Raw genomic sequence first — 15,172 nt, 5'->3', positions numbered from 1 at the left:
AATGCACGTGATTTAATAGTTTATTCTTAGAATATATAAGCTATAGGAATTACGTCTGCAATACGATATATTTTAAGTTTTCTCAGCAAGTTAAATCAAATAAAGGGTTGTTTGGTGGTGAAGGGGATGAGCTCAAAAATCGAAACTATATCATTTCAAGAGCTCATAAATAGCTAAATATTAAATTCCTGCTCAGTAAAACAAGCTCAAAATTTTTAATTTGCGGAATATGAGAGCTCATAAATAGCTCATAAATCAGGGCTATTTGTTTTTTAATCTTTGCAAGTGGGGGGGGGGGCAGCTCAACACGGGTCTGTCATATGACTAGCACTGTATAAAGTCAAATATACCTGTTCAAAATAAAAACCTCACAACTAATATCGAAGTAGTTGCTGTAACAGTACTTTTCCCTGTAAATTTCAATATTTGTAGCATGTTCCTCCAGACAAGATTCTAACTATACCCGAACTACTTATTCTTCTCCAACAAATTCCTTCTCCTTGAATAATCACGGGAGATTTTAATTGTCATAATATTACATGGGAATCAAATAAAACAACATCGAGGGGATATGTATATATCTCAATTAAAAAAAAACAAACCAGTTTCCTAGTGAAATTCACAATGTGAGGCCACTATTAAATAAGTTAAAACAATTTGGAACCGCTACAAAAAATACAAAAATATTGATCTATTAACAGAGTACAAAAAACGTAGAGTTGAAGCAAGAGGAATAATTAAATAAAGCAAACAAGGATCATGGCAGAAATGCATATTACATATCTAGCATAAACAGTAGTACAAATGTATCATCAGTTTGGAAAAAAAGTTAAAAAAATAACTGGGCAGTATACCTACCAACAAATTGTGAGCCTACAAAAAGAAAAAAAGCTACTAGCTGAGCCACATGATATAGTAAATGAACTAGCTGATACCTATCAAAAATTCTCATCCAACCAGAGTTACAGTAACGAGTTCCTAACATACAAACAAGAGGAGGAGGCAGTACCTATTACAATTTCCGACGAATTTGACGCTATATAATTTACCTCTTAGTTATGGGGAGTTTGAAGAAGCACTTAATAGCACAAAAGATACTTCACTAGGTCCAGATGACATACTAATACAATTCATTAAAAAACTTCCCATAGTAGCAAAAGAGTTTCTGCTCCAAATTTTTAATATTATTTGGTCACAAAAATCATTTCCAAAAATCTGGAAAAATGCCATTGTTATTAATATTATTAAAGCAAATAAAGATAAATTACACCCAGAATCATATCGTCCTATATCATTAACATGTTCCTCATGTAAACTTATGGAAAAAATAGTCAACAAAAGATTTATGTGGAACCTGGAACGCAATGATCAACTTATTATCGAACAAGCTGGCTTTAGACCAGGCAGATCTACAAACGATAACATTATCGATTTGGAAAACGCTATTCACAAAGCTTTTAAAAATAACAAAAATGTATGGCGATCTACTTTGACATAACTATAGCATTTGATAGAGTATGGAAACACCGTATATTGAACATTATAAACAAGTTGGGATATCGAGGCAATATTTTGGCCTACATAAATAATTTTTTAACTCAAAGAATATTTCAAGTACGAGCGAATGGTGCTATATTCTGATCCTATCTTAGAGAACAACAAAACGGAATAGCACAAGGACCAGTCATCAGCCCTACCCTATTTTTAGTACCAATAAACGGTATAATAAAAATCATTGCGAAACCTGTTCAGGCAAGACTATAATGCTGACGATCTGATTCTTTACATCAAAGGAAAAACGTAAATCATATGGCGTCAATAGTCAATAGTCAATAGTCAATAGTCAATAGTCATTAGTCAATTAGTTTTTGTTCTAATAAAGCAAAATATATAATATTTTCAAAAAAAGGTATCCAGGATATACCAAATCTCACGCTTGGGAATCAAAATCTTTCTATACAAACGAAATAATATTCCTAGGAATGATATTTGATCAACAGTTAAATTATAAAAGTCATACACATATCGCAGATGGACAGATGCCTTGCACGATATGTGATACTGTTTATGTTCGGTGCACTGTTGATTTTGGTTAATCATATGACATTAGTGTCATCTAACGACAAATACTTAAACTATAAACGCAACACTTTCTGAGATTAGATTTTGTAGTTTTATTAAACTGTTGGTTCAATAAAACCGTTTTATTTTTTTTGAGTTGTGACACTATTTCAGCGGATGTGCGATATGGAAATGTTTGTTACAGAACGTTATATTCAAATGTTTTACCATGTACAGGGAGTTGCATTTAAATTATCAAAATTAACATCTGCGGCCATTTTGTTTGCACCTTCTTTGTTTTTCTACTATCATTTTCGAAAACTACATAAAAATTCGTATAACTTTTGTATTATTTTTCTATTCTGTAAATAAGGCAGTTTGGGGGGGGGGGGTTAAAATATCGTGAATAACCCTGTACGGTACACTTTACCCGTGCACTTGACCAGCCAAGTTGCAAATGGGTAACTATTGGTTACTAGATACTATTGGGTACTATATACCTAATACTTACAATATAAATACAAAAATGCTCGTCACAGTCCGGACGAGAATTTTAGTCATGTATTAACAAATAAGTGTCAAAAATGGCAGTTTTTTTTAAATCGCTACTGGTAAAAATAGGTTCATTAAATGTCTTATTTATAGTATTCGTCTTTTAGCAGACGAGTAGAGGTTTAAAATGGTATTTTTTAAATTTTAGTCCGATCATTTGTTGCTCCGGAAATTGCAAAATAAACTAAAGTTTCTAAAATCAAAAATTTGCTATAACTTTTGCGAAAATGAACTAAAGACTTTGATGTTGCATGAAAAGATGAGTGAAATAGCCCATATAATGCACAAAAAAATTATTCGTCAATTAGTTAAACTTTATTAATTTTTTTTAATCCACGGGGGATACTTTCCCATTCAATTTTTTTATCCCACGGAGGGATCCCAATTTTTTTGCAATGTTTTGCGGGTTTTTGCTGGTACCACATGAAAGGAGACTATCAGTATTTTCATTATTTTTAATAAAAAAATCAACAAAAGTAATTTTTACTGTTGAAAAAATATTTTAATAAGGCAAAGTCATTTTTTGCTTGTAAAAAATTTGAATAATTTTGTTAATATTAACTGTAGACTACATCTACTTTGATATTGGTAAAACTGATATTTTTACACAAATTATTAAAAAACTTAGATCAATTAAAGTCAAAGTTAGTCACTTTATTTTTATTTAACTCATAGCTATTTTGTATATACATATCAATTAAGACACCTAACCAGCGCCATTTTGAAGACCAATATACGGTTTTGCGTAAATGTTTGAGTAAAGTTTGAACTTCAACAGAGAGGTAAATACAGCATTAAAAATCACGTCTTGGCGAAATCAGCTCGGGGTCAGTGGAGGGGAAAAATTATTAAAATACATGCACTCGAAAAATGAAATTGATTCTTCAAATATGTGCTGCGATTAATATCTCTGAAGACGTGGGAACAATTTTTGAAACTGAGGAATTACCAGGAGGATGAACCGGTACGTCTTCAGAAAAATGGAAAGGAAAAGAATAAAAAAAATATATACATGCAAGATTAAATTCAAATGACTTAGCTCTCCACGAGTCAAATTAGTTACATGAGCTAATTCCTTTGAATATAATCTTATATATTTTTTTTTATCCCCTTACGAACGAGAAAAGGTAAGAGATGAGTCTTTTTTACCTTTTTAACATTTTGTTTATATTTTTTTTGTAATTTTATATTATGTTTAAAATATTTAGGAATACTAAATAGGGGAGTGCAATTAGAACGAAAAGATACAATGTTTCGGAAAAAATCAAACAAGGTTATATTTTTATAAAACTTTTTTTGTTAGTTTATAAATATTTTAAAGTAAAAAGTTCTACTCACAAATTTCGCCGCTAATTGTTTATTAATTGTTTAAACAATAACATTTGTTTTGTATAAATTAATAATATTAAGAATATGGGTGAATTCAACATTTTACTTTGATAAAAAATATTTTTATTTTAGTTTTGATTATGCTGAACCCGAATCTGACATTATAATTTGCAAATTCAAAATGGCGGATTCAAAATGGCGGATTTTTTCCTAAAAATCCTTAGTTGTAAAATCCGAATTTTTTTTATAAAACGTGTTTTTTTACATATATGTGGATGTTTTTGAGAGGTTGCTGAACCTGAATCAAATTTTGATAATTTAAATTATAAAATGGCAGATCCAAAATGGTGGATAACTAAACGTTAACAAATTGTTATCTTAATAATTTTTCAATTGGTGAACAAAATATGTATTTTTTTGCTCTTAATATGAATCGTTTCGTTCGCTTTTAATTAAATTCGGCCTTACTCGTAATGATGTGAACATTGTGCTTCTACCTTTTCAAAAAATTGTTGCAATGGGATCATAAATAAAAAAAGTTATTCTTAGTAAAAAGCTCTGCATATTCTAAAACTTTAAATGCAATCATAAAATATCAATTTTTATCAATTTTTTACAAGATATGTCAATAAATAAAAATTTCAGTTAGGAGTAAAATACCTATATTTTTCATAATACTGAAAATTTTTATTATGGAAAGTTGTTCAGAATTAAAAACGATGTGTCAATATGCAATTACTAATCTAAATATTGTGAAATATAAAGGTACATATTTATTGCGCGAAATAAAATTTTTTTACATACCTCCTATATTATTGATAAAATATAATATTTTATATTTGCATATTAAGTGTTAGACCATGCACAGCTATTAGGACGAATAACTTTGGTCATAAAATTAATAATAAAACAGTTGTCATAAATACCTAATAAGTAAAAATTTAATGATGTTGGGTATACAAATTTGAAACAATATTTAAAAAAAAACAAATTTTCGATTAGAAGGATATAATTATATATTGGAACATAGTTTTTAATTCCAAACAACTTTTCTTTATAAAAATTTTCGATATTGTGAAATATAAAGGTACTTTACTCTTGAGTGAAATTTATTTTTTTTGACATACCTCGTACAAAATTAGCAAAATTTGATATTTGATGGTTGCATCTTATGTTATATACGATGCAAAGTATTTTATAAAGAATAACTTTTTTTCGTAAAACTGATATTAAAAAAGTTATCAATAGGTTCCAAGTTACGCAGACATACTGTATAAGAGCTAAAAAAAATTTTTGTTGAACATTTGTTATTGTTGAAGCTTATTATTAAATGTGTTTTAGGTAAGTTTTACAGAAAAAGTTTTGATCACTCTGTATATACATTTTTTCAGCTGGTAATTTTCGGTTTTTGTATTACATTTCTTTTATCTTTCTTAGTTTTCTCAAAAAAAATTGTTTATTTCATCTTTAAACTAAAATAATTCAGTGTTTTCTAAATATTACATCTTAAGCTTTAGAAAAATATCAAAAAATTGCATTAGATTTATTCACACTTGAGTAATACTGTCTTAAATTGGTGGGAATTCTGTAAAACTACGAAGTTTTCAAAAATTACATTTTTTGAGACATTGTATTATTTGAATTAAATTTTTGAGATTTTTTTTTGAATGAAATATCGTTTAGTAATATGACTGATAAGTAAGTTGTGCAAATTTGAGAGTTTTATAAGTAAAATTGTATTAGTTACACATTTTTAAATCATTTTTAAACAAAATTCATGTAAGGCTTACTTTCCGCCCACACCGTACTTATGTCCATAAATTTTTTTCTTTTTATTACAACCATAAGATAGCTTATTTTATCTTCTTTCATGTCCAATTTGTAAAATTTCTTTTGATCCATTAGTAAAAAATTACATTAAAAAAACTCAACCGTGCACTTCTTCCAACGCTAGTTTACAGTGCGCCAATGTGTGTGAGAAGGGTGACTTTAGCGTTATAAATAAAAAATTACAGAAGCTAGAGATTTAATTTTAGAAAAATCTTTATATAAGGTTTTTTTTGTAGAATTTTCTGAGTTTTTCGATGGTTAAGTCAGTTTTTTTCTAAGAGTTATATTTTCGGAGTTATTTAAAAAAACATCTAACTTCGCTGTTCATTTGTTTAATAAAAAATGAAGCACCCACTTCTCGAGTAGAACTTTTTGATATGTTGTTTATTAAACATTTCTTAATGAAATTACAAAAAGTTTTATCTTGTTTGATTTTTTCCGAAGTGAAAATCTAAATTCACTCCCCTAAAAAACCTAGTACTTATGTTAGTTTTATAAGTTGTGTCTATTTATAAACTAAGTTTGCATGATTTTGTAAATTCGTTGATGGATCTCTGCGGCTGCTAAGAAAATAATTGTGTTTATGTGGACAGGCATGTGGACAATTTAGGTCAATTAATTTTGTATACCCGTTTTAATTTGTATGAGTATAATATTATACTGTGGATACTGTGTCATAATTTCTTTCAGATCTCCAATTTTATCACAAGCGCAATGTGTTTATAAGTGATTGTTATGTTGGGTTGAGGTGTGAACATTTTTTAATCTCATTCTGTTTATTACCTTTATATAATACTAATCCTACTATTTCTTAATAATAATAAACCGGTATTTCTTATATGGGGAATGCAATTAGAACGAAAATATTCATTGTTTCGGAAAAATTCAAACAAGCTTATATTTTTCTAAAACATTTTTTGTTAGTTTATATACTTGTTAAAGTAAAAAGTTCTACTCGCAGATTTGGCCGCTAATTGTTTATTAATTTTTTAAACAATAACAATTGTTTTGTACAAATAATTTTAAAAATATCGTTAAATTCATCATTTTACTTTGATCAAATATATTTTTATTTTGTTTTTGATTATGCCAAATCCGAATATTACATTGCAATTTGAAAATTCTTATACAGAAGCTCTTGTACAGTATGTCTGCGTAGCTAGGAACCACATGGAATACTTTTTTATTATAAATTTTACGAAAAAAGTTATTCTTTATAAAATGCCCAGGATAGTCAAAAATCTAAAACTTAACCATCAGATATCAAATTTTATCAATTTTATACGAGGTATGTCAAAAATATGAATTTCGTTAAAGAATAAGGTACCTTTATATTCCAGAATATCAAAAAATGATATGAAAAATTGTTTGAAATTAAAAAATATCTTTAAATATACAATTACATCATTAGGATCGAAAAAAATTTTTAAAATTTTTTCTCAAATTACGACAATTATCATCATTTTATTCCAATTATGATAACTATTTTATTATCACTTTTACGAAAAAAAGTTATTCTTCGTAAAATGCTCTCCCTGGTCTAAAATCTAAGATACAACCATCAGATATTGAACGTTTTAAATTTTATACGAGGTATGTAAAGAATATACACTCGGATGCAAAATTAACCGGACACCTTAAAAATGGATAATTTTTGATGTCTCGCAATTCCTAAACCTGTTGTCCGATTTAAGTGATTTTTTAATATGTTATTGTTCTTTAACAATACCGTTTTGATAATATTGTTGCTAAACAGGTAAATTTTCATTGTATACGAGGTGAAGAAAAATACTACATAAATATTTCGAGAGATTAATTAAATTATTCTCGGAAAAGTATTTCCAGACGCTGGCTCAAAATATATAATATTAGTTTAGACGCGCGCACCCTTTTTTTTACACTAAAAAGATTCGTTGATCTCGATTTAGTTTATAGGCGTTCAAAGATAGTTATTGGTAGAAATAAACAAACTCACCCTGCGCTGTGGTTGCTTCTGGTTGTTTTTTCTTATCTGGCCAGATAGGTATCCTTGTGTAGCTGTTTGAGGTAACCTACATACGGTTTGCGAAAAACTGTTTTATAAACACATAGATACGCGCACTATTTTACGCACTTTTGGCTCAGTAAAGCCGGTAGAATTTTTTTGGCGGTAAATTTTTCACGTGGATGACGCGGACCCGTTAATGAGAAGTGTTTTTAGTTATTCACTCCTCGAGATTGAAGAAGAAAGTGATCGATGCAACGTGGTTAAGTCTTTTCGGGAAGGGAGGAACGCTTCGCGCCAGAAAAAATAATACTTATATACGCCGCTAGAGTCTGCGGTTCACTTAGGGGTTATTTTACGAGGGAGCGTCTGAAATTATTATTTTGGACGCTGGTTAAAATTTGTATTTTAACATATTGCCGGGGGGCTCCATGAGCGAGTACGCCTCTGGTTATGTAGTAGTGTTAATAATATAGAAAGTGAAATATAAAAATTGAAACATTCTGAGATACCCTCGTAACAACTAGTGATTTTTTTTTTAGCTAAGTAACATATTTATTATAATTAGTATCTAACGCATAAAGGATTGAAAATCAATAAAAATTAATGAGTTTACCTAAACGACTAACCTAGAAAGACAAAAAATTAAATAAAAATTACTGAACTAGTAATTGCATGGTAATACTGCAATCTTTCTAATAGCTCGCAAGTAGTCGCCGTTGGCGGAATGAACCCTGACTGTGCGAATGAGATTGTCCCTACCAGGGAGTACCTCGGTCACTTTTGCCAATGGCCAAAGTAGAGGAGGTGTATTGTCGTCTTTTAATAAGACAATATCACCTACTTGTACAGGATTGGTAGGTACCGTCCATTTTGGTCGGTGTTGGAGAAGATTCAAGTAATCCACTTTCCACCGTTGCCAAAAATTCTGTTGGATCCGGCTCACTTGTTGATAAATAGTGAGACGGTTTTGAGGTATATCAGAAAGTGTAGGCTCAGGAGGTGCAGTCAAGCTCTGTCCTACTAAGAAATGACCTGGGGTCAAAGCTGTTAGGTCATTGACGTCATTAGAGAGTTTGGTAATAGGTCTAGAATTAAGGATAGCTTCAACTTGACAGAGAATTGTATAGAATATCTCAAAAGTAAAGTGGGAATTCCCAATCAACCTATATAAATGGTACTTAGCACTCTTGATGCCAACTTCATGTAGTCCGAATTGAGAGGGATTACGAGGAACGCCAAACTTAAATTTAATAAAATTCTGGGTACAGAAGTCTTGAATTTGACGAGTATTATCCTGATTTAGAAAAAATTCATGAAGTTGTTTTAATTGATTACGACCACCGTAGAAGTTGGTCGCGTTGTCTGACCAAATGATGCTGGGAGTTGACCTTCTAGCGATAAACCTCTTGAGGGTAAGAAGAAATGCATCAGCAGACAGTCCAGTGACCAGTTCTAAATGAACACATTTGGTGGTCATACAAATGAAAAAAGCAATATATACTTTATAGAGTTTAGCATTTTTTAAAGGCGAGGCTTTGACAAGAAAAAATCCACCATAGTCAATGGAGACTCTTTCGAAAGGTCGGCTAGATAAGACACGATCTGGATGAACATCTGCCATTTGTTGAAAATAATTAGGAGTCATGAATCTAAAACAATTGATGCAATTATGAATGACTTTCTTGGTTTGTCGAAGACCATCAAGGGGCCAGTATTTCAATCGTATATGAGATAAAGTGGTTTGTGCGCCTGCGTGGCACAGCTTTTTGTGTTGCTGTTCAATCATCAGAGCAATAATACGATTCTTAGAAGGAAGGAGAATTGGATGCTTTTGTGAATAGCTTATGGAAGCGAAACGTAACCTGCCACCTACTCGTAACAGTTTATCATTTTCATCGATAAAGGGATTCAGGGCTCTGATGGCTTTATTGGAGACAGACAGCCGTTTGGACAATTCATGAATCTCCTTAGTGAAAGAAATGGATTGAATATACTTGAGAACAAGGCAAGTAGAAAATTCAATTTCCTCCACGGAAAGTACATCAGTATCTATAGCAGTGTGATTTGATTTTGCTTTAAGATTGGAAACAAATCTAAGAACATAGGCTAGGGATCTTTGAATTTTTGTGAAAGATGAACAACGATTAAATAAATCATCCAAGGTGTCATTTGACTGAGCAGTAACAGTGACATTTAAGGAAACTTGATTTTTTCTTAATTCAGGTAATTCCCCATTCCATTTTTTAATCTGAAATAGTGAGTAATCGATTTCCGGTTTAATTAGAAATTTCGGACCATGAAGCCACAGATCAGTAAGTTCAGCATTAGAACAAATAGATTTTGCTCTGGAGGGCAGATCCGCTGGATTTTGTTTCGACTCAACGTGGTGAAATTGATAAGATTCACTGAGGGAACGTATCTTTATGACTCGAGACTGTACAAACTGATTGTAGAGAAACTTAGATGTAGTTACCCAGGTCAGGGCTATTGTACTGTCCGAGAAGAGATGAGTTTCAGAAATTTTTAAATCTTTCTGTAAGATACCTTGTGAGCGGTGAGTTAACTGGATTCCTAATAGAATGGCGGACAGCTCTAATCTTGGGATAGTTAGTTTGTTTTTTAGGGGAGCGATTTTTGTCTTGGATGTGACAAGTCTCACCGAGACGGTAGAGTCGTCATAAGTGACTCGGAGATACACGCAGGCAGCGTAGATGTCCTGAGAAGCATCACAGAAGGTAATAAGCTGAGTTAAGATAACCTTTTTATCTAGGACTAAGCATCTAGGAAATTTTGTTAGATTTATGGATTGGAATTTCGTTAGAAGAGATTGCCAATCAGAAAGAATTTTATCATTGGTAATGGGGGTGTCCCAATCTAGTGACAATGACCAAATCCTTTGCAACAGAAGTTTTGAATATACAAGAGTTGGTGAAAGAAGCCCTAAAGGGTCGAATAAACGAGAGACATAACTAAGAATTTTTCTCTTAGTAATTGGCGATGTTACCTCGCATACAGGAGGCTTGAATGAAAAAGTATCCTGATCAGGTGACCAAATAATACCTAATATCTTGTCTGAGGAACCAGCCAGGCTTAACTTAATTTCTGGAGTTGGAATCAACTTATGTTTTTTAAGAAATTCTGGATGGTTCGAGCTTAGTTTATGGAGCTGAAAGCCGTGCTTACTCAACAAGGAACTTAACTGAAAGTGGAGAGTCTCAATTTCTTCTAAATTGTTACCACCAGATAGTACATCGTCCATATAGGTAGAGTTGAGCAAGGTTTTTGCCGCAGATGGGTGTGAAATTGCATGAGTATCAGCAATGTGTTTTAATACACGAGTGGCTAAGAAAGGGGACGAGGATAAACCAAAGGGTAATCGGTTGAAACGAAAACACTGAAGTTTGTCATCCTGTTTATCCCTCCATAGAAAGTTGAGAAGGAAAGTTTCTTGTTCATTTATGGAAATTTGCAGAAACATATGCTTAATGTCAGCTGCTAGTATATACTTGTAGTGGCGAAAAGTGATTAAGATATCAAAAAGTTCTGGTTGCACCGTGAAGCCTTTATCTAGAACCTGATTTAAACAAATACCTGATGTGGACTTGTTGTTGGGATCAAAGACAATTCTCACGGGAGTGGTGGAGCTTGTTTTTATTATAGGAAAGTGAGGCAGAAAATAATTGAATTTTCCGTCAAAATTTCTTACTTGAAGAGGAACGTCTGAGACTAAACCTTGAGAATGGTAATCTTGAATAATTTTAGAATAGCTTTGCAACAGGACAGGGTCTGAATGCAATTTTTTCTCCAAATAAAAGAATCGTTTTTTAGCTGTGATAAAGGAATTTCCCATGTGTAGGTCATCAACAGAGTGTTTTAAGTTTAGATTAACTTGATATCGACCTGAAGGCAAAATCTTAACAGTTTTCAGAAAAAGTAATTCAGATGGATGATTTTCAACAGATTCAGAAATAGGAGGGTTGACTTCTTCGGATTCCCAGAATTTTTGAACAATCTGAGAGAGATTTTCATCAGTGGTTTGAGATTCAGGTGATTCTGGAGTAGAAGACAGTGTCGTACATGTAACCAAATTATTTACATATTGAGAGGTACCATGCTTGCTTTTTATACAATTTTCAGGAATGCGGCCAGAGATGATAAAACCGAATATAGTGTTCTGCAGAATTGGTAGACCAGTACCTAAACGAATAATTTGACCTAGTATAATATCTCCATAGTAATCAGCACCGAGTAAAATATCAATGTCTGAAGTGATATGGAATTGAGAGTCAGCAAGTTCCATTTCTTGTGGAATTTTTAGTTTGTTGGCAATAATTGGCAATTGTGGCAGACAGTTTGTAATTTTAGGTAGAATGGAACAAGAAATGTCCAACCTTGAATCATTTGTGGAAGAATAGATAGTCAGATTAGCCGTTGATTTGGAAACCGAGACAGTTTGATTTACTCCGGTGATCTGTAACTGCTTGTTAAAGGTGGGAGTGCTTAGCTGATTAATAAGATTTTGTGTAACAAATGTAACTTGACTTGCTTGATCGAGAAGCGCCTTTACATAAATTCTTTTCCCACTGGGGGCAAGGAGGTATACCTGTATGGTACTTAGAAGGACAACAGGTGTGTTGACCGTATTAGCTGACAACACGTGTGACATAGAAGATTGAGATGGGTGCGTGTTGTCCCTATCCTGATTTTGTGAAGAAGAAGGTCTATTATTTGAATTAGTTAGTTCATTGTACGTGTTTGGATTTATTGGATCACGTTGGGGAGAAGAAGAATTTTTTCTCATATCAAAATGTAAATAGCTATGGTGCTTGCCACCGCAGTGGGAACAAGTTGTCTTACTTAGACATTTTGGAACGGAATGACTTGAACCAAGGCAGTTATAACAGAGATCATGTTGTTTGACGAACATGCTCTTGGCTCGTGGTGTGAGTTCTTTGAAATCCCTACAGATGTAGATGGAATGGTTACCTTTACAGTAGGGGCATAGTCTAGACTTAGAATTATTGAAGGAGTTCGTTTGTTGGTTGTCGTGTTGGTTATTAGTGGTGTGATATGAATGTCTTACTTCCTTGGAAGTTTGTGATTTGTAATTATTTTGGGACTTGGACGAAGAAGAAGATTGCAGATTTTCCAAATGGTTGGCTCTGATATTTATATTTGCTAGAAACTTTGAAAACTCTATGACCTTGTCAGCATCAGGGGCAAATTCCATTGAACGCAATGTGGCTTGGTCAAGCTTCTGTGAAGTAATGTGAATTAGGATTAAATTTAATAATTCATCGGATGTCTTATTGAGATTAAGCAAAGCCTTGTAGCTATTTGAAACAGAAATATGAAATTCTCTTAACTGGGAGGAATTGGCATGATTGTTCAAGGGTTTAGCTTCAACAATGCCTGAAATTAGATCTCTAATAAGAATGCGATCATTAGTATATCGAGCTTTCAGGGTATCTAAGGCGATGGTATAATTAGTCTCAATCAATGGAATATTTTCTATTAAGCGGTAAGCATCGTCCCTGAGTAGATTTCTTAAGTAAATAAATTTTTCGATGTTAGTGAGGGTTTCATCTTGATCAATGATGCTGAGAAAGGTTTGGTAGAAGAATTGAAACTCACTTAATTTTCCGGAAAAATTATTGATACGAAGTTCCGGGAGCTTGACAGTTCTCTGTTTGGTGGTGGCATTTTGAGTAATTTGAGTAGAAGGAGACGGGCCATTGGGATTTGGGACACTAGATATTTCAGATGTTGTAGAACTTGTAGGTGGAGTTAGGAGGCTTTCGAGTTTTTCCTCAAGTAAAGAAATGCATTTATAATATTTTTTTACTATCGGATCTACGTCTTCAGTAGTAGCTAGCTCTGCAGCGAGAAGATTAGTTGCGTCATTATAGGTACGAAAAGCATCTCTGAGTTGACAAAGTATTTCCTTAATCATATATTTAGTTAGAGAAGCTAAGTCAGTTTCTACACTACTACATAATCTAGTTAAATCTAATTTACTGGCAGTTTTGGACCTCGTTAATTTGTTAATTTGTCCCTGTTCCATTGTGATAATTTATTTTAATTGGTAATCGATAATAAATGTTTAATATAAGAATTATTTAAGATATTAAAGAGTCTTTTTTTTGTAAAAATGTGTAAATATTATCAAACGCACCCCCGTATGTCAGTGGAAAATTCTTTAGCGTTGTTAGAGCAAAGTGATTTGTACGTGTTGTGACGTAGGTGGTTTCTTCGTAGTACCACGTGACCGATGGAATATTCCGTCAAGTCGTAGGGAAAGAATCGAAAACGAAAATACCGTTATAAGATGGCGCGCGGCGAGATTTTGCAAATGAATACAAGAATTTTTTCTTTTTTACGCAAATTAGAAATGGCTAATTATCCGGCTAGTAACGAAGGACCACTAGTTACTTATGAAGAAAAATACTACATAAATATTTCGAGAGATTAATTAAATTATTCTCGGAAAAGTATTTCCAGACGCTGGCTCAAAATATATAATATTAGTTTAGACGCGCGCACCCTTTTTTTTACACTAAAAAGATTCGTTGATCTCGATTTAGTTTATAGGCGTTCAAAGATAGTTATTGGTAGAAATAAACAAACTCACCCTGCGCTGTGGTTGCTTCTGGTTGTTTTTTCTTATCTGGCCAGATAGGTATCCTTGTGTAGCTGTTTGAGGTAACCTACATACGGTTTGCGAAAAACTGTTTTATAAACACATAGATACGCGCACTATTTTACGCACTTTTGGCTCAGTAAAGCCGGTAGAATTTTTTTGGCGGTAAATTTTTCACGTGGATGACGCGGACCCGTTAATGAGAAGTGTTTTTAGTTATTCACTCCTCGAGATTGAAGAAGAAAGTGATCGATGCAACGTGGTTAAGTCTTTTCGGGAAGGGAGGAACGCTTCGCGCCAGAAAAAATAATACTTATATACGCCGCTAGAGTCTGCGGTTCACTTAGGGGTTATTTTACGAGGGAGCGTCTGAAATTATTATTTTGGACGCTGGTTAAAATTTGTATTTTAACACGAGGTGTACCAATGAAACTGTGTTTTTTTCTTAAACTTCGCATCACCCTGTGGAATATTCTAGCATTTACAAAATACTGAAATTGAAATCTAACTATAGCCTCATGTTTTCTAAACATTTTGTTTTTTGATTCATTCGCGTACATTGGACCATAAAAAAGTTAGGTAATTTAACAACTAGCCATGTTTTTCATCAATACGGGGTCTTTTCAAACAAGTATCTCAACCTTTAAAGGGTAATTCTGCATGAAAAAATAATGACAGTTTGAAAAATTGAAGAATCTCAGATGCAGAATCCACCAATTTAATAAATTAAAATGGTAGATAGTATTTTAAAACTGAGATTTTTCGTGTTTGAA

The 15,172-nt window shown here is 32.5% G+C and overlaps 1 protein-coding gene across 1 annotated transcript in view; it reads right to left on the bottom strand.

Annotated features, from left to right (window-relative positions):
- Positions 1–13,823, bottom strand: part of LOC126892843 (uncharacterized) — a 42,251-nt gene extending 28,428 nt beyond the window's left edge. Inside the window, exons 1-2 of the mRNA XM_050662647.1 lie at positions 13,394–13,823; positions 9,754–11,812 (exon numbers count right to left, since the gene is read on the bottom strand). Of these exons, the coding sequence (XP_050518604.1) occupies positions 9,754–11,812; positions 13,394–13,823 (2,489 nt within the window). The remainder of the gene's footprint in view (positions 1–9,753; positions 11,813–13,393) is intronic.
- Between the last annotated feature and the right edge of the window lie 1,349 nt (positions 13,824–15,172).

This window comes from Diabrotica virgifera, chromosome 1 (assembly GCF_917563875.1).
Source record: "Diabrotica virgifera virgifera chromosome 1, PGI_DIABVI_V3a".
Classification (NCBI taxonomy): domain Eukaryota; kingdom Metazoa; phylum Arthropoda; class Insecta; order Coleoptera; family Chrysomelidae; genus Diabrotica; species Diabrotica virgifera.
This window is presented reverse-complemented; position numbering and strand designations above follow the sequence as displayed.